Source organism: Indicator indicator, chromosome 9, assembly GCF_027791375.1.
Source record: "Indicator indicator isolate 239-I01 chromosome 9, UM_Iind_1.1, whole genome shotgun sequence".
NCBI classification, from domain to species: Eukaryota; Metazoa; Chordata; class Aves; order Piciformes; family Indicatoridae; genus Indicator; species Indicator indicator.
Genome location: NC_072018.1, coordinates 32,603,049 through 32,623,923, shown reverse-complemented (window position 1 = coordinate 32,623,923; position 20,875 = coordinate 32,603,049). Strand labels below are relative to the sequence as shown.

The 20,875-nt window shown below is 43.1% G+C and overlaps 1 protein-coding gene across 1 annotated transcript in view; it reads right to left on the bottom strand.

Annotated features, from left to right (window-relative positions):
• The window catches only part of PKHD1 (PKHD1 ciliary IPT domain containing fibrocystin/polyductin), a 249,974-nt gene that overhangs the window by 132,803 nt on the left and 96,296 nt on the right, over positions 1–20,875 (bottom strand). The window contains 10 exon segments of the mRNA XM_054383383.1: positions 3,185–3,192; positions 4,940–5,073; positions 8,430–8,492; positions 8,495–8,552; positions 8,853–8,858; positions 10,647–10,747; positions 10,750–10,797; positions 10,800–10,850; positions 12,962–13,119; positions 14,080–14,272. Of these exon segments, the coding sequence (XP_054239358.1) occupies positions 3,185–3,192; positions 4,940–5,073; positions 8,430–8,492; positions 8,495–8,552; positions 8,853–8,858; positions 10,647–10,747; positions 10,750–10,797; positions 10,800–10,850; positions 12,962–13,119; positions 14,080–14,272 (820 nt within the window).

Genomic DNA, 20,875 nt, shown 5'->3' with positions numbered 1-20,875 from the left:
CTCACCTACCTTAGATGTGTAAAACTTGATGCTGAAGTCCAGGCTGGTAAATATGGTCTCCCTTTCCAGGAAAAAAAAAAAAAAAAAAAAAAAAAAAAAAAAACCAAAAACCACAAGAAATGTCCAGAGGGCAACTCCTCTATTCTTAGAAAATAACTAATTGCTCCCTGGAGGTATCCAGTTCTCTAAGGGGAGTCTAAGAGAAGATTTCTTGCAGCTGTAAGAGCTTGTTCTCTAGCACAGGGACAACACCCACCACTACCACTCATAGATCACTGGACAGTGTTAAACCACTAATGACTTTTTGGTCCCTGCTGGTCCAAATCAAAGCCAAGCCTGGTGACCTAGAGGTGAAAGCCTCCATATACCAATTACTCTCTTCTGACCCATCCGAGTGTGTTCCCTGCAGTCGTGATCTCTAACATCTGTCAAACAACAAAGAACTGCCAATACCCAAAGCAGAGCTTTCTCTGTCCCCTGGTAAAACTGCTGGGTTTTTTGCAACAGTGCAGCCACAGAACCTTTCCCTTTCTGCAGTCCAGTCACATTATTTCCAGGATCTTTTTACTTGCAACTCCAATCGTGCGTTCTACAGATGATTCATAAGGAAAAAAAAAAAAAAAAGAAAAAAAGAAACCTGCATATTTATTCAGCCAGTTAGTGGCTGGAGGGCAGGGGTTTTAGGCAAGCAGGGAATTTTGTGTGGAAATCAATTCTTTGTGGAAGTCAGTATATTATGAATGTCCATGCAACCAAAATTCCAGAGAGAAATTACCTCCCCGAGCACGTCAAATACCTGGAGGTGTGCACAGCAAGTCAGTAAAATAAGGTGGCTGACGTTTTAAGTGGCTCTTAACCGTCCAACACTGCTCATGTAAATATTTCATGAGTTTCTTTTAGATAGCTGGGACCCAAAGTGTTGACCTTAGAAGATGATATTAAGGCTCTGGAGAGTGTGCCCTGCCACAGCAGGATGTGAGTAGTAGCCCTAATGGGCTCGCTTCGACCTGTGCTCACCTTGCAGAGGGTCTTAAAAAAGGTCTTTAGTAGGGATGAAATGGTGAGAAACAATCAGTGTCAAACAGATGCAGCTTCTCCTCTTTGGCACTGTGGAGAATGGCTGGGTTGGGTGATAGTGGGAAACAAATTCCTTTCTCAACAGCGTGACCATCAGTCACTCCTCTGACATGGAAACATGGGCTGGTCTCCACCCCATTCATTCACTTAAGCTGTTTTTCAGTCCTCAACAGCATGGCAAGAAAGGAATGGGAGGATGCTTGTTGAATTTCTCAAACCCAGTCTGTGCATTGTTAAGCATGAGCATTGCATGCTGCCTATGGGACTTAAGGGCTGTGAATGTTTATAAATAGGAAACTGCTACAAAAGATCCAAGACCCACTGGGCCCAAAAGAATCAAGAGAAAAAGATTTTTTTTTTTTAATTCTGCACATAAACATAATAGGCTACATAAATAAATAAATAAATAAAATTAAAATAAAATATATTTTTTTAAATAAATATATATATATATTTTATAATAAATAAAAAAAAAAAGACTCAGAAAGGTGGTAGTTGCCCTATCAACATTGAAGCATTCACTTCAGTGAGAAAGAGCCAGTATCAAAGAGAGGCATTTCAGTTCCTCATGCTGATAGTATTTAGCAGGCAAGAAACCATCCTGCCAATGAAGTTGTCTTAGGACACTGAAAAGTTATAGCCAGGGCTTCCATATTTAATTAAAAAAAAAAATAATACTAACCTTGTAAGAATCATTTTGCCCTTATACTGTATGAGTGTAAAATTTTATCTATTCCCTTGATTCACAAATGCACTTAAGAGCTTAAGTCAAATGGAAACCAGTGGGAACTGGGTCTCTGAATGTCTTTGTAGTTTCAGGTTTGAGTGACTGCTGTGTCCCAATTTCAGCACCGTTTAGCAGACCTCTGATTTTCAAGGAAATTTAAGCTCTTCAGTCAGCAGTGCAATGTTAGGCTCCCAAGTAAATTGAGTAGTTATGAAAATATTATTGCAGGATTCACTGTGGAAAATTTAACCCATCCTGCACAGAAGATGTAATACAGTATAAACCTAGAGCTCTCTGTCTGTCTTAGCTGCCTGAAAGATTGCAGCCTGTACATTTAAAACCAGTATTTGAAAGATCACAGAATCCCAGCACAGTAGGGATTGGAAAAAACCTCTGGGTATTATCTAGTCCTCCTCCTGGACCCTTTCCTCCTCTGGAACATCCTTATAACATTTTTCAAACCTCCCTATTAAATTAAGAGTGTAAATACCTAAAAAGCAGCATCCAATTCTTAAGCCATTTGATCACCTAAAAGGTGACAAAACTGTAAGGTCATGATGCTGATGCTGGACCAGCATCCCTTGCTGATTATTATTTTACTATTAGTAACTATTAGTAAAAGTTTACTATTAGTGATGATTATTTTACTAAGAAAAAGTCTGCCAGACATAGGTGTTTTGTTTGGAGGAAGTGTGGTATTTCTCTTAATATCCATGTCCTTTCATGTCTTCTGCAGAGCACAGCTTGGTACCATACAATAATAAATGCAGCTAATAACAATTTTTAAGCTAGGCAGCTTCACAGAATCACAGGATTATTGAGGATGGAAAAGACCTCTGAGGTCATCAAGTCCAGCCTATGACTTAACACCACCACATCAGCTAAACCATGCCACCAAGTGCCACAGCCAAGCTTTTATTAAAGACCTCCAGTGATGGTGACTCCACCACCTCCCTGGGCAGTCCATCCCAGTGCCCAATCAGCCTTTCTGTGAGGAAGTGCTTCCTAATATCCAACCTAAACCTCCCCTGGCACAGCTTCACACAATGCCCTCTTGTCCTGTCACTAGTTGCCTGGGAGAAGAGCCTGACCCCCACCTGACTACAACTTCCTTTTAGGTTGTTGCAGAGAGTGATAAGGTCCCCTCTAAGTCTCCTCTTCTCCAGGCACATTTTCCTTTTGCTGCTGCATCACCTCAAATAGCCCACTCGGAAAGACCGCCAACAACGAGGTTTATCAGCAACCCTTCAAGGGCCATCTGCTTATTCTGCCTTGAGTAGTACATCTCTGGAGAGCAGACTTAACCCTGATGTTGGGGTCCACAGCCCCAGATGCAGCTTTGGGCGTATCTACAAAGCCATGTGAACCAAGAGAGCTAACCAAATGTGCTGCAAACAGAACGCAGTCAGTTCACACGGACCCGGAGAGGCAAATGCAGCAAAGCTTTTCAAAAGCTGAGCCACTGGCAATGGAGCAGACAGCTCCAGGGCAAGTCAGTGCACGACAGTACAAAACTCTGTGCTCAGTGGAGCTGAAATCCAGGCGATTTTGCCTAGTTGTTGTATTTTTTTAGCCATATTTGATTGTCGTCAAAATGATAAATATGCCCTTGAGGGAACTGCAGAAAAGTTGTCTCCTTCGTCCTAAGTACTAATGGCTTCATACTAAACACAGGAAACGTGTTGGTCTCTTTTTCACCTTCAAATCCAGGAGCAATTCTTTCACTTTGGAACAAAAGCCCAGGGGGCGATTAGGTCTTCACATTCACTTAATAATTGGTTTGGTTTCCATGGGTTAGCAGTAGAACAAGTTAGAATTTTTTTTCCTTTTTAATGAAAATATGCATTTCTCACAACTGAAAGCGTGGTAAGAAAGGTCAGTTTCAATGAAATTCCAGACTTAAAATAGTTGAGAAGGAAAACTGGTTTGAAATTGCTGGAAATAGTCTTTTTTTTCCCCCCATGAAACACTTAAAAGTGACTCTTTATTCTGAAATGTAAGTGGGCTTGAATAGGACCCAGACAAAAAAAAAAGTATGAAGTAAAAGAAAGCATCAGAGAATTAGTGAATAGAATGATTTTTACTGAGCTCAGGTTTTTGATGTGAGGGTTGTTAGGCTGTTAGCTTTTTGAGTTTGATGTCTTATCACTATTTTGAGTAGAGAAGCTTTGTTTCTTTTAAAATCAATGTCATTGTCATAGGACAGAGAACACATTCTCCTTCTTCACCTGGAATGCAAATCTCAGACTGTGCCTAAGCTCTTATTTTAAATCCTGACAGAACAGCATTTGATTCACAGATTTCATTGGGTTAGAAGTGACTCTCAAAAGGTCATCTTGTCCAACACCCCTGCAGTCACCACCAACACCTCCAACTAGATCAGGCAGCCCAGGGCCACAAATCTGATCTTGAATGTTTCCAGGGACAGGACCTCAACCACATCCCAGGGCAGCCTGTTCCAGTATTTCACCACTCTCATTGTAAAAACTTCCTCCTGATGTCCAACCTAAATCTACCCTGTTCCTCTTTAAAACTATTGCCCCTCATCCTGTCACTCCAAGTCCTTCTAAACAGTCCTTCCCCAGCCTTTCAGCAGGTCCCCTTCAGATGCTGAAATGTAGTTATGAGGTCTCCCTGGAGCTTTCTCTCCTCCAGGCTGAACAGTCTCAATTTTTCAGCCTGTCTTCATAGACGAGGTGCTCCAGACCTCTGATCATTTTTGTGGCCCTCCTCTGGACCTGCTCTATCAGGTCTATATTTTTGAATCTTAGTGTGTTTGTCAACAGCCCAGTAGGAAAACAGCGACAGAAGTAGGAAAAAAATCCTAGTCAAACTGAGCCTAAACATTTTTTTTCCAGTTTTGACAAATCCATGAGCATTAGAAAATAAAATGTCTTTTTAAAATATTCCAGGATGAAGGATGTCACTGCAATATTCATTCCACTCAAATTTTCCCATAAACATAATGTATTTTTTAACAAGCACTTGTTTTAATATCCCATCACAAGCAGTTTCTGACAACTCAGCCAAGAACTGAAAGTTCTTCATATGATCTCACAGATAAATGAAGTTCCATATCTTTCATATATTTTTAATTAGAAAGCAAATGCTATGTTCTACACCTGAACTTCTTACCTCCAGGTGGTTGGCAGGGTATCTGATGTATATCCCTGCTGGTGACAGTGTCTCAGTGTTGGATAAACCCTCTGTCCCAGAAAGCCCAATCACTACATTGTTACTGATTCTGTTCTCCTCCTCCAGTCTTTCTCCTTTAAAACAAAAATAAAATAAAAAGGAAATAAAAAGGAAAGGGGGAAAAAAAAAAGGGAAGAACAAAAAAAAGGAAAAATTAATAAAAATGTACATATATCTGGAAACAGTTGTGGGACCCTCAGCACAAGAAGGACATAAACCTATGGGACGAGGTCTGGAAGAGGGCCAGAACACCTGTGCTGTGAGGACAGGCTGAGAGAGTCAGGGTTGTTCAGCCTAGAGAAAACTCCTGGGTGACCTTCTTGCAGCCTTTCAGTACCTAAAGTGGTCTACAAGGAAGTTGGGGACCAGGACCTGTAGCAACATGACAGGAAGAGATTCAGACTACATATAACAAAGAAATTTGTTATGCTGGGGATAGTGACATGCTAGCACAGGTTGTCCAGATAGGTGGTAGATGCCCCTGGAAACATTCCAGGTAAGGCTGAGTAGAGCTCTTAACAACCTAATCTCCCTGCTCACTGCAGAGAGGTTGGATTAGATGACCCTTAAATGTCCCTTCCAACCCAAACCATTCTATAATTAAGCAAATCACAGAATTTTTCTGATTTTGTCATGCTTTCCCAGTTGTCTCTGAGTGAATCACTACTTGAAAGGCACTTAGAAACCTGTCTGTGGTTCTGTAATTCAATATGTCGTGTGCTATATATAACACCAGCCATACTATATACCCTTGTTTATGGAGAAAGTGAATAAAGGGAATATTAAAAAACATATTTTTCATTTGAAAAAGATAGATTCAGAGTGGGGAAATGGCTCACCTATGCACACAGAGGCATGCTTCTGGCAGTACTAGAATTCAAAGTTGTGTCTATCTCCTGTGTCTCCATCCACTGCCCTACTTACATGTAAGAAAATATCTAAACAGATTAAAAAAAAACACCTGGTGCAACTCTGCACAAAAACAGGGGGTGGGGGAGGAGGGGGAGAGAGGGATCCCCCGTAAGGAATGAACTATAAGAAGAAAAAAGGAAAAATCAATGAAAAAATTGATCACACAACTCAGTCATGGGGTGTCCCACATGTAGCAACAGTATTGATGTAGGAAAAAAAAGAAAACAAAAAAAGAGAAGAAAAAAAAAAAAACACAAAAGAAAGAAAGAAAAAGAAAAATCCTTTTAAACTACACCATAAAGAAATGCATTACCTGATGGCAAAAAGTAGACAGTTACATACAGGTCGAGCTGGAAGAAGGACACATTATCTCCTGTAACCCCACTCTGGCATTTTGGAAGCATAATACAAAGTGAATCATCTCAGGTTGGCTCAGATCAGGAGCAAATTAAATCCACTTGGTTTTGTTTATGGAGCATAAATGATTACCTTCAGCCCTACCTGCTCAAGTTCTATTAATATGCATCCCTCCCCCAGCCATCACCACCTCAAAGGTAAGCCACTTGCCAGTAAAGCCTATGTGCCTCCCAGTCTTTTGAGCCTTTCTCCACTTTTGGACCAAGATTCATTTAGGAAACATTTCCTTTCCAGGCTGTATTTATTACAAACAATGCTGCTACCAGAACAGGATCCTAGAGCAGTCCTTTTGACAACCACATAGGTTTTGGAGGTGGCATGAAAGGTCTGGGTGTGTCAATTAAAGCTAAGCCCAGAGCAAATTTTTATGACTGTCTCACAAACCCCCTGAAAACAAGGGGTTTAGATGAAGTCATGGAGTCCAATTCTGGAGCTACAAATAGCCAGCTATAATAAATATTCCTTCACAGGCAACAAAATGATATATAAATACATCCATCAGGCCCTCTGGAGCTTCTGACAGGGAAGCCATTAGTGACATCTTGGGGGCAAGGCGTATTCATACTGAGGTTTCAGAGGAATCACACAGCTCAGCCCAGAGTCCTTTAGTTCAGACACATGTCCTAGCATGAAGCAGCCAAGGCATGCTGGCAGGTCAGAGAGCTAGTTCTACTCTTCCATGATCACAGGGCTCTGTGATTCACCTTGGGCAAGGCATTGCATCTCTCTGAGCCTGCTGTCTTGATCTGCAAGATGTGTACCGTCACTCCTGTTTTACAGTCTCCTCTGTTTGAATCCTAATCCATCACTTCTTATTACATCTGCATACAGGACCTTGCACAGGGACTTGCTATGGGTGTGGAACTGGGGATCAGGACCAAAGGCTTTTCTTTTCCCCTCTGCTTATCTTAAAATTAGTCATTTTTTTATCCCATCTCTGATGGAAACCAGAAATCGAGCCATATATTTAAGCAATCAGGCAACATGAGATCCCAGCAGAAGATGCTGCAAGTCAGTCTCCTGATGGTTAGTTAGGAGAAATATTTTGTTGTTTAACATTTTTGTTGCTCCAAGCTCCAATTTATTTAAGTACTAAATCCTTTGCTTAACTTTTAACATATGCTTCTACTTCATTATCTTCGGTGTCAAATGACTGAAGTTAAAGGTAAGGATGCTTTTAAATGCCTCACTGAACTGGGGTCTTAAATAATGCATAATGGTGCTCTTCCAAAGAAGGTTAAATCTATCCCCTAAAAAAACCCCAAAACCTCTCCTGCCACTTGTAGACTTAAAAAATAAAGTTTCCAGATCAAGTGAAGGCTGACCTAAAGAAACACAGAGTGTATGGTCAAATGAAAACAGCTGCTAGGACTTGCATGTGGAACCATGAGAGAGTTATTCCTGATTCACTGATAACAGAAATTGTGAAAGATTTGATCAAAGTTCTCAGGATGGGGTTAAGGATCATAGAATCACACAATGGTTTGGGTTGGAAGGGACCTTCAAAGGTCATCTAGTCCAACCCCCTCTACAGTCAGCAGAGATATCCTCAACTAGATCAGGCTGCCCAGAGCCCTCTCCAGCCTCACTTTGAGTATCTCCAGGGATGGGGCTTCAACCACCTCCCTGGGCAACCTGCTCCAGTGTTCCAACACCCTTGTAGTAAAGAACTTGTTCCTAACATCGAATCTAAATCTTCTCTTCTCTAGTTTGAAGCCATTGCCCCTCATCCTATCACTGCAGGCCTTTCTAAACAGTCTCTCTCCATCCTTCCAGCAACCCCCTTCAGGTACTGGCAGGCTGCTGTTAGGTTTCCCTGGAGCCTCCTCTTCTCTAGGCTGAACACCCCCAGCTTCCTCAGCCTGTCCTTGTAGTAGAGGTGTTCAACCCCCTGATCATTTCAGGGCCCTCCTCTGGAACTTCTCCATCAGGTCCATGTCCTTCCTATATTGAGGGCTCCAGAGCTGGATAAGTACTCCAGGAGAGGCCTCATCAGAGCAGAGGTGATCTACCTTTCTTTCCTCAAAAACTTTTTCACACAGCTGACAATTAGCACAGGTTGCTGTTCCATGCAGTGTAGGTATTTTCCTGCTTCACTTACCTGGTAGAAGCTTGTGGCCTGAAATGTTGTAGAAAACATTGCTGTCCACACTAAGATTTGAACGCCAGTCAGATGAAGTCCTTGGCCAAAGGAGTCCAGAAGAGAACATCCACATATATGAGTCTGGAAAGAATTGAGTGCTGTGAGCAAACATAACCCATATTGAATCTTGAAGGCTTTGAAAGTTTTATACTAGTTCCTCATCCTTTGATGTTGTGAAATTAATATTTTTGGCTCCCGTGACACTGACTGGTTGCTCACCCATACTCACCTGGCAGATATTTGTCAACAGGTGAGCATTACTGAGATGAGCAGAGTAGAGAAGAGGGGTCATAGAATCATAGAATCAGTCAGGCTTGGAAGGGACCACAAGGATCATCCAGTTCCACCCCCCCTGCCATGGGCAGGGACACCTCACACTACATCAGGCTGCCCAGAGCCTCATCCAGCCTGGCTGCAAACACCTCCAGGGATGGGGCCCCAACCACCTCCCTGCACAACCCATTCCAGGCTCTCACCACTCTCATGGGGAAGAACTTCTTCCTCACGTCCAGCCTGAATCTCCCCACTTCCAGCTTTATTCCATTACCCCTAGTCCTATCACTCCCTGATACCCTAAAAAGTCCCTCCCCAGCTTTCTTGTAGCCCCCTTCAGATACTGGAAGGCCACAAGAAGGTCACCTCAGAGCCTTCTTTTCTCCAGACTGAACAGCCCCAGCTCTTTCAGTCTCTTCTCACAGCAGAGGAGCTCCAGCCCTCTGCTCATCCTGGTGGCCCTTCTCTGGACACCTTCCAGCATGTCCATATCCCTCTTGTAAGAGGGGCTCCAGAACTGGATGCAGTACTCCAGGTGGGGTCTCAGCAGAGCTGAGCAGAGGGGGAGAATCACCTCCCTTGACCTGCTGGCCACACTTCTCTTGATGCAGCCCAGGCTCTGGTTGGCTTTCTGGGCTGCGAGTGCACACTGACAGCTCCTGTTGAGCTTCTCATCCACCAGCACCCCCAAGTCCCTCTCCTCAGGGCTGCTTTCCAGCCAGTCACTGCCCTGAGCCCAGAAATGTGTTAATGAAGATGGCCCACCATTGTGAGGAAGGAAGAGATCTAGTGAAAGGATAGAGTAGGATCCTAAGAAGGAAGCATGAGCTCAGACAATTAGATGGTTGAACTGGGATCAAAGGAGAGGAGGAAGATTTCAGGACAGGGAGGACAGGGTACACCTTGTGTAGCCAGGCATGGTGATTTCCCCACTGTACTCCAGCATCAGGCCAGGAAGGAAGCCTTCAGTGATGAAGATAGCATAGGGAAGGCATAAGTGTGGGTTAGCTGGAGAGGAAAGTTCCATTCAGTCCTCTTCAAGCACCATTTGAGCCCACCTAACTTGTTCCCATCACCACGAACCTTCAGAGCTCTTCGTGCCACAGACAAATTTTACACCAACCAGTGACAAAGTCAAGAGCACTTCATATGTTCTCTAATTTTCAAATGACAGAATTAAATTTTGGGCTATGCTACCAAACATACCTGATCCACCTCTAGGTTCCCTCACAGGTCATTAATGCTTTCATTTCCAGAACTAGAAGTTGCATGTCAACTCAGAGCAGTGGCTTAAAAAGGAAATATTATTCTAGGAAGAAACTATCCAGAGATGCAGAGAAACTCAAGCAGTTTAAAGCACTCCATCAAGTTTCACTTGGGCTTAGACTACAGGTGAGGTTTCTTTCAACTGACTCAAGGCTTTTTTTGAGGACATCTGCCCCAGCTTTGGACAGAAAAAGGGGGGCATTTCATAGAATCATAGAATTGTCAGGGTTGGAAGGGACCTCAAAGATCATCTACCTCCAACCCCTCTGCCATGGGCAGGGATACCTTCCACTAGATCAGGCTAGCTAGAGTCACATCCAGCCTGGCTTTAAAATCTTCCAGGGATGGAGCTTCCACCATCTCCCTGGGAAACCTGTTCCAGTGTCTCACCACCCTCATGGTGAAGAACTTCTTCCTAATGTCTAATCTAAATCTCCCCTGCTCCAGCTTGAATCCATCCTGCCCTCCCCTGTGCTATTACTAGTTGACACTTCTTGACATTACTTGAGTGCAGCCTTCTCTTCTCCAAGCTGAACAATGCCAATTCTTTCAGTTTGTCTCCATAGAAGAGGACCTCCAGCCTTCTGATCCTCCAGATGACCCTTTTCTGGACATGTCCCTGGCTCTCCCCAGTGCTGCCATCTCAGCTACCACCTGTGTGTTGCCAGCAACAGTCAGGGCACTGCGGTGCCACCAAAACACTTGGCCCACATAGCAGAACTGGACCCCTACCATCGGAGCCAACTCCCCTCTCCCTGAAAGGCCTCCATGACCATGATGACTCCAGGTCTCAAGAGCCTATCTGCTGCTCACTTTGCATATACAGACACCTGGAGCTACCTAGAATAAAACCCAGTGTAAGCTGTCAGTGTTACTTCTCCATGGTGCCCATGGGATGTGCACAGTGCCCCAAGCAACATCATGAGACCCACCACATTGATTCAGTGAGCTTCCACCTCCAGCAGAGATCTTGAAACGTGGGCCCAAGGACAAATAAAATCACAAAATCACAGAATTAACCAGGTTGGAAAAGACCTTCAGGATCATCAAGTCCAACCTATCACCCAGCACCATTCAATCAACTAAACCATGGCATTGAGTGCCTCATCCAGTCTTATTTCAAACACTTCCAGGGGCAGTGACTCCACCACCTCCCTGGGCAGCCCATTCCAATGGCAAATCACTCTTTCTGTGAAGAATTTCTTTCTAACATCCACCTTAAACCTCCCCTGGCACAGCTTGAGACTGTGTCCTCTTGTTCTGTCACTGGTTGCCTGGGAGAAGAGACCGACTCCCACCTGGCCACAACCTCCCTTCAGGTAGTTGTAGACAGCAAAAAAGTCTTCCCCAGGCTAAACACCCCCAGCTCCTCACAGGGCTGTGCTCCACACCCCTCCCCAGCTTTGTTGCCCTTCCCCGGACACATTCAAGCAACTCAACATCTTTCTTGAACTAAGGGGTCCAGAACTGGACACAAATAGTCAGGCAAGCATATTTGATACTCCCTCTAAACACTCGTATGGTTCCATCCCTAAGCGTTTGGACATTTTTAGAGGAATATATATTAAAACCTGCAGGGAGCTCTGGTAGTTTTATGCCTTGGAAAGTTCCTTGTGTTCAATTTTAAATAGTCCTATGCATGGGGAAGATGAGTTTGACATTGATTTACCTTGGGTGAAGTTCTTGAAAAAGGGATTGGGCACGGATATACTGGACTAGACTGAAATGAGACCATTTGGAAATTCCTTTAAAACTCTTGCTCTCGCCATTGTCCTTGCAGATGGGTGAGGAACTGTAACTACCCACAGCTGGAAGACAAGGAGAGTAAATCATAGGGCAAGGGAAGGAATTGGCATTCCTGAAAGGTGTCCCTCCATGAGGCTGTGCTTAGGATATTCTGGTACTAGGAGATTCAGACAAAAAGGTGCAACTTGGGCTTGTTCAGTGCAGTTGCAGGGTGGATTTCAAATTCCAGCACAGCTTCCTTATGGTCAGTGATATTCTTTTTTCTTTTAAAGATAAATTAACCACAAAAAAACCCCACTGCCCACTCATCTTCTGCTGATTCCTCAGAGAAATCCTCCTATCCTTTAAGTCAAATAAAAACCTCAAACAGCTAGCACATTGCAGAGACTATATTTATGAGTTCCACAGAAAATGGACCATAAATCTATGAGTAATATAAGCAGTTGGCTGCTGGATATCAAATGAAGCCTTGTGTCACAGTCTGAAAGCCCAAGGCATTTTTATTTTTAAAGGAAACCTTACAACTGGGTTGGCAGATAACCTAACTGTCCTCAAATTATAACTGCCATGTCTGATTCTGCTTCCTCCTCAGCTGGTGTAAATCAGAAAGCCACCTGTCAAACTTTGTGATGCTTCCTACAGGTAAAACTGAAGGAGAACTGAGATACCTAGCACTGTTTCACCAGTGTTACTACATGCTACAAGAAACCATCACCTGTTTGGTTTTGTTTTTTTTTTTTCTCTTGATATCCCTAAACACTAAACAACATCTCAATATTTTACACTAAAGAGTACAAACAGCACCGGGCTGCTTTGGTTTTTTTTCCTTCTTCTTAAAGTGACTAAATAGTAAACACAATTAAAAATTTAATATATTATGTACACTGAAACATGTTTTCAGAAGATACTTTCTTTTCTACACCCTTAGGCTCAGGCAGAACTAAAGGGCCTTTCCCAAGATGGCTTGAAACAACAGTGTGAAAAGAATACATTGGAGATATTACAATGAAACGCAGTTCAACTCCCAAGACTTCACACTTCAATGTCAAACAATGTTTGGAAAGATAAATTCACTTTCCTGGCACTGGTGTGTCTCAAAGTTATCCTATTCAGAAAGATTTTTAATGCACAGTGATACTGCAATGTGATTTTAATGCAGCATTTTTCTTCCTGAGTATGTTTCTATTGAGAGAAGATCTCCTCACCTCTTGTAACATCTGCATTTGCTCATTGGCTGAGGTGTGACCTCCTCTCCATTGTGACATTTCCTTGAACAATAACCCTTGGGATGATCAGTACCACCACAGCCCTCAAAGGCAGGCTTTGGCCATTCACACATCCCTCTCCAACTCTGTGCAAGTACCTAGGGAAAGACACAAGGGAAGGCACAAAAGCATCTTGCCTGATGGCAAGAATAACGTTTACCCTAATTTTATGACTTCATCTGCTCAAATTCAGAGCTGGGCTCATACCTCTTCTCACCATGGACAGTGGCATATCAAATGTCTCTGCATATATCAGCTAGATTTATTTTCCCTTGGTTAATACTTGTTTGGGTTTTTTTTTTTTTTCTCTCTATCTCCAGCTCACACATTTTCCTTAGATTATGCAGAGTAACTCCAAAATATTTCAATCTCTGAATTTATTTTATCCTCCCAAAACATTTTCTTTTTGGTGAAAAATATCAATATTTCCTTCTTCAAGCCCCAAATATTTCTGAAAATGCTATCACTAATCTTCCTGGGCATTGGAGTTGGGTTCCCCTCCCAAACAGCTAACACCTTTCAACACTGAGGCTGCAGGTGATGATGGTAATGTTTGTCCATGAAGACAAAGAGAGTATAAGGCTCACTGAAAACACAGAAACAGTGTTTCCAAACCAAAGTAATTCGCTTTGAGTGTGTAGTTAAGCATCATAAGTAAATAGTCAAGAAGGGAGGGATGTTGTGCTGTTTCTTGGTTTTGGTGTTTTTTTCTTTTTTACAGAAATCAGGCACTTCTTGTGAAGAAAACTGCACTTCCTCATGCAATTAAATATGCAGGAAAATTCTTTGTAAACCCCATGCCACTGGACTGTGCTGGCCACCAGTGTATTCTGAGTTCATGGTTATGATACACAATTTATACATAGGCAGAAATATTCAAGAAAGAATATCCACTAGCTTTAGGGGAAGCAAGGAATGGAAATCTCTCTGACCACTTTTGTTAAAGGGATTTATGTAGCTCTTATGTCCCACAGGAAACTGCAAATCCTCACCTTGACCAAGTTTTCCCCTAGTTTAGCTCTCTGCTGTAGAAATCTCCTTGGCCCTTCAAATCATACCTGAGAGGTGATTGAAGGTACAGCTCTGTGTTGTTCACAGACTCAGTGACAGTCATTTCTTCTTGCTGCTGTGCATCTCCAAGGTCTGTTTCTCCCACCAGGATTTCAACAACAGGCTCCTGGAGCAGTAATCATGTATCATTAATGTAAGCTGATGACTTCAAATGTGTGAAAGCCACTTTGGGCAGCCAGCCTGAAAAACAAAGCCTTTTTTTTTTTTTTTTTTTTTTTAAGAAAGGCAAGTCAAGTAACACTAAAAAAAAAAAAAAAAAAAAAAAAGGGATGGAACACTTAGAATCACAGAAAACATCCAGTTGGAAGAGACCTCCAAGATCATCCAGCCCAAACCTCAACCCAGCACTGAAGGGTCAACACTAAACCATGTTTCTAAGTGCCAGGTCCACACACTGACTAAACACTTCCAGGGATGCTGACTCTACTACTGCACTGGGCAGACCATTCCCATGTTTAAGAACCCTTTCAGTGAAGAAATATTTAGTAACATACAGCCTGAACCCCCCTGGCACAGCTTGTAACCATTTCCTCTAGTCCTGTCACTGCCCCCTCCTCAGTCCAACCTTCCTCAGGTAGTTGTAGAGAGTGATGAGGTCTCCCCTCAGCCTCCTCTTTTCAAGACTGGACAACCCCAGCTTGCTCAGATGCTCCTCACAGACCATGTGCTCCAAGCCCTTCATGATCCTTGTTGCCCTTCTCTGGACATGCTCTAGCACCTCAATGTCCCTCTCTTAGTGAGAGGCCCAGAACTGAACCTGGTATTCAAGAAGTGGCCTCAACTGTGCTGAGTACAAGTGAATGACCACTTCCCTGTTCCTGCTGGCCACTGTGTTCCTAACACCAGCCAGGATACCTTTGGCTTTCTTGGCCACTACCTCACTAGGATCATCTCTGAGTCATTCATTTGGGTTTGAAACTGTGTAGGAGAGGTGGGATTAATGCTACACCATAGCTTTTGCACACATGTTTGGATCAGAAATGCATGCTTTCTAAACAACTTCATTCCATGTCTTTTTTCTTTATTGGCCCCAAAATTATAGAATCATAGAATTGTCAGGGTTGGAAGGGACCTCAAGGATCATCTAGTTTGAACCCCCCTGCCATGGGCAAGGACACTGCACACTACATCAGGCTGCTCAGAGTCACATCCAGCCTGGCCTTAAAGATCTCCAGGGATGAGACTTCTACTACCTCCCTGGGCAACCTGTTCCAGTGTCTCACCACCTTCATGGTGAAGAACTTCTTCCTAACATCCAATCTGAATCTACCATAGCAGAAACAAATCTGCTCAACAAGCAGAGGGAGCTGAAGTTCAGTTTCATTCCCCCAGCCTGACTTCCTTATGTATGAAACACCTTCCTCTCAAGCACCCCTTATAACCAACAAAGAAAAGCACTTTCTGCAGAGACAACTGTCCTTCTCTTAGTGCAAAAAGCACTTTGAATGATCACATTCCCCGGTGCCCAGAACACTTGGCCCACAAGTAACCTGCATTCACAAAACCCAGTACTTCTGGAACTTGCATTCAAAACCCCAATTGTTTCTATTAGCAGCATTTCAGTGACATGTGGAGAGACAAACAGCACTAGTGTCAAAAACTTTTTAAGAGTGACTGCAGATGATGAAGCTAACAACATGCAGACATCTTAAAACAGTCTCCAATGGAAGATCCAAATTGGTGGGTCTTTTTTATTTTTTAAATCTCTGGTTAAGTTGCTTAAAAATTTGATATGAAATTAGTTTGCTTCAATCTTTTCTATCCCAAAGCAGAAATAACTTCACATACTATTTAAAAGCTTTAACTGGGTAATGTTTTTCCAGAAAATTTGGATCTCAGAAAACACTTCTGAAACATGCTCTTGGTGAGACTTTACTCTAGCTAGACTGGAAAATGTGGTTTCAGCATTAATGTTCAAAGCCAGTGTGTCCTGCAGCAGTAGAGAAGTGATTGTGTCCCTGTACTCAGCCCTGCTGAGGCCACAGCTCGAGTGCTGTGTTCAGTTCTGGGTGCCACAGTACAGGAAAGACATTGAGGTCCTGGGAGAGTATCCAGAGAAGAGTAACAAGGCTGGTGAGGGGTTTGGAGGGCATGGCATATGAGGAGTGACTGAATGAGCTGAAGGTTTTTAGTCTGGAGAAGAGAAGGCTGAAAGGAGGTCTTATTGCTCTCTACAACTGTCTGAAAGGAGGTTGGAGTGAGGCTGGTGTTGGTCTCTTCTCCCAAGCAACTACCAATAGGAGAAGAGGAAATGGGCAGGGGAGGTTTAGATTGGACATTAGGAAAAGTTTCTTTACTAAAAGAGTGGTGCAGTGTTGGAACAGACTGCCCAGGGAGGTGGGGGAGTTGCCATCTGTGGAGGTGTACTTCAGGATATAATTAAGTGGTCATGGTAGTTGTGTTTTGGTTGGGCTTGATGACCTTAAAGGTCTTTTCCAGCCTTAGTGATTCTGCAGTTCAATTCTATGATTCTATGTGAAGGTCACATAACATCACTAGGGATAGGTAACAGGTTTGGCAGGCAGTGTGAATGCATGGGTCAGCATGACTGCAAGATGAAAAGGCTCCTTCATCAGCAACCTTGGGCCACCACCAGAAAACAGCATCAATGCTACAGCTGCAGATTCCCAAATCTCCTCTTCTGCAGTGAAGGTGCTACCTAATCTGTGTGCAACTTGCCCCAGCAATTAGTAAGTAACCATTTCACCCTTCCTTCTCCACTTCAGGAAGTTTGCTTTAACTCTTGACATTTCCTTTTCCTTATTCAGCTTTGGAACAGATTGGTCCAGTGACATCCAACACACTGCACACCATCAGGGGAGAGCATGTGTCTCACACACCCACCTTCCTTCCCTCCTTTGCAATAGATCATAATTTACCTTTAGCTCATAGCAAGTTACTGTCCTCCCTGGATGTACTATAGAAAAGTAATAACACCAAAAATCACTGAGGGTTGAGGTTGCAGCCAATAAATCATTTTCAAATTATTTTAAGCAAGCTTTTCTCTCTCCATTCCCGGTCTCATTTTCCACTGTTCATAGTCTAGTGTCCCGGTTTTCCCAATATTGTCCCTTTCCTTAATGCAGATGGAAATGGGGAGTAGCACCTCCAGGCTAAAAAGTTCATGGCAGAATGAAAGAAGGAAGAATTAAGTCATCTCAGAGTATTTTATCTGCTTTCTCTGACAATGAGAGTTTGTTGTTTTCACAGTAGAAATTTGAAAAGGCCAACAGCTCTTAGAGCAAAGAGAACTGACTGATCAGTCACTTCTTCAGCTGATTTGTGAAGTCTTGTGGCTTGAACTGGCAACCTTAGGCACAGAGATGTTTTTCAGCCTGCTTTGTCCAAGCTCTCATTTCTTCCATCCACAGACTCAGCCTCCATGTCTTATTTCATGCTTTCAGGTGTTCCTGTCGGATTCTGCTGCGTAGGTCCCACTTCATGGTCTGCCTTCTTCTAAGTCTTCTCTCAAACTGTACTTTTTCTGGCTACTCTTTTCCTTGTGAACAATGCTTTTTGGACTTCTGCTTCTCTTCATCGAAGGCCACTGATAGCTCTTCTTCCTTCCAGCCCAGCTGTACTTTGGGTGCTGTGTTCCAAGCTTGATGTTCAGCCATACAGTTATGTATACCTTCATATTTCTCCCCACAAGTTTCTCATTTTCTACTTCTGTTTCTCCTCTTTGTCTCCAACTCTCTTCCCAGCCCTCAGACTGTCTTGGGATCAGTCTGTGTTTGACCAAAACGAGTGCTCACCTCAGTTGTGCTCACCAGCTTCTCACATAACACATCAATCCAAAAGGGACACTTTCAGAGTCTTTAGGTCTTCTCTTTCTCCAGCTCAGCTTCCTCCACAATGTTGTGCTGTGGTGCTGTTGTTTTCCCAGCATTTCAGAGTCACTAGCCATAATCTTTCAACTTTGTTCCCTTCCAGAACATGCTGCTGCAAGGTCCTTCCCTGGAGCATATTCAGCACAGTCACTCTTCTGTCTCTGATTTATCCTCTTGCAATCTGCATCCACAGATATGTTCATGTTCTTACTCCAGTGGCAACCAGAAGGCATCTTAAAACTCAGATCTCACTACTTAAATATTTCCTTAACCACCAGTTAGTGCTGTAGGAACTTTGGCTTTCCACGCATTTCTATTTAATTAGATGAATTCCACCTTAAACCCATGGGATGGGGTCCACAAATTTACACGACTAGATGGCATGTTCCTTAGATGGGAAGCAGATACCCCATGCCTGAAAATAAGACTTCTTGAAGTATATGTTACCACTTTAAATAGCCAGGGTACCAAGCAGAATAGCAACCATTGAGAGGTGCATCCAGAGTTAGGCAGAGCTGGAAAGTCTGGCTGATGCACTGGAGCTTAGGTAGAATCCAGACTCCTTAAATGGGTTTGAGGAGGACTTCTTCCATCCCTGAGACTGCCATGGGACTGTTGGTCTTTATCCCAAAAGTTCTTTAAATGTTTTAAATAATCCTCCTTCTAGAGTGGGAGAGAGAACTTTGAACCCATTCTCCTCTGACTACAGAGAGCCAGGATCCTGCTGCATCTCCTCTTCACTCTTATTTACCACCCATTAACTAACTCAAAGTTACAAACACACAGTTTGTTTGTAGTGTTGACAAACTATAAAGCTCTTTTACACCTTTTGACAGTTTATTGGCACTTTAAAGCTGAGGTAATGAGATCTCTTTGTACCACAAAAGGAATTTACAGGAACTGCAAGGCTCAGATGCATAATCTGCTTACTGTGACTACACCAGCTATGCCACTGCAGATAACCTGTCAATCTGTTGTAGCTACTTGTAAACTTTTAGTGTAAATGGCAATAAGATCTTTCAATTGCCACGAACAAAGCAAAAAGAAACAAGCAGTTTACCTTCCCCACGCCCCAAAAAAAAGAGAGAAAATAATTTTGCAAGAGGCAGAGTTAAAAAATTAATTCAATGGATTGAAACTATATTAAAAGAAAGAAAAAAAAAACAAACCAAAACAAACCACCACTAAATCATCACCAGTAATACAACACAAAAATTTACTGCAGTGTTACTGTGTTTGGTTCTGGATTTCCCAGTTCAAGAAAGGAAGTTCATAGAATCATAAAATCATAGAATCAGTCAGGGTTGGAAGGAACCACAAGGATCATCCAGTTCCAACCCCCCTGCCATGGGCAGGGACACCTCACACTAGAGTTACTGAAGGTTGCAAAGATGCTGAGGGGACTGAAGCTTCTGTCTTACAAGGAGAGGCTGAGAGACCTGGGGTTCTTTAAGACTGGATGTGAGGAAGGAGTTCTTCCCCATGAGAGTGGTGAGAGCCTGGAATGGGTTGTGCAGGGAGGTGGTTGAGGGCCCATCCCTCGAGATGATTAAGGCCAGGCTGGATGAGGCTCTGGCCAGCCTGATGTAGTGTGAGGTGTCCCTGCCCACGGCAGGGGTTTGGAACTAGATGATCCTTGTGTTCCTTTCCAAGCCTGACTCATTCTATGATTCTATGATCCTATGATCTTATTAATGATTATCAGTATCTAAAGGGTGGGGGTCTGGGGTCAGACTCTTTTCAGTGGTGCCCAGTTGGAGGAGCAAAGTGCAACAGGCATGAACTGGAACACAGGAGGTTCCATCTGAACATAAAGAGAAACTCTTTCCTTTGAGACAGAGCACTGAAACAGGCTGCTCAGAGAGGCTGTGGAGTCTCCTTCTCTGAAGAAATTCCAACCCCACCTGGATGTGATCCTGTGCAGCCTGCTTTACATGAACTTAATTCTGCAGGGGTTTGGACTAGATGATGTCCAGAGGTCCCTTCTGACCCCTACCTTTCTGTGATTCTGTAATTTCAGGTGTCAGACTGCCTAAGGAACCCATCTTCCTCTCCACTGTCATAATCCTTTATGATTCCCTTTTACCTACCCAAATTGCACTGCCTGCTCAAATTTAGCTTGGTCATTTTTTAAATTCCCACACATATGTTGGTAATGGCAATACAGGCATTGGAAATGGGTGCTTCAAAAAGAGATTTTTGTATATATATGTGTGTATATATATAGTTAGATCCAGGAAAGAGACTTTTTGCTGCTGCTGCTTCAGCTAATAAAACAAACCATAAAACTAATAATGTATAAAATTCCTTCAGTTACAAGGAATAGAAAATCTTTTCCAGAAAGATTCCTTAGTCAGGATAGCACAGCGCAGCTGTGCTGCTTCAGCTCTCTATGTTCAAATGAACCTTAAAGACCTGGAAAAATGAACTTGGATTGGATGAGGACCTCTTAAGAAAAAAAAAAAAAAAAAGTAATAGGTTTCAGTTGGAAGCAACCTTCAAGAACATTAAGTCCAACCATTAACCCAGCACTGCCAGGTCACAGCTACCTCAATTTTTGCAGTGACTTGCCCGGTCATTGGCCATAGAGTGTAGAGAGACAGGAAAGAAAGAATGAGAGCTGCCTCCCTGCCTTTTTGTGTGTTTAAAAACATCCACCCCGACTGTGAGCCCTCAGGGCCTCTAGACTTGAACGTTTCCAGTTTACACTTTCTCTCTGTTAATTCCAGTCCTAGGTGCATTCCCTAAGCATTTGCAAAACGTTTTTCAACTTGTTTTGCAATGAGATGAATTTGGAGGTTTTTTTCCCACTCTGCATCTCTGAGAGACAGGGATGTCTCTGCTCTTTCCACCCCCGTACAGTCCTGCAGCACGAACTGCTGTGTGTGGGCAGCTCCTGGGAGATGCAGGCAGCTTTCTTGCTACCTCCCATCTCAGTCACTGCAGAAAGCTT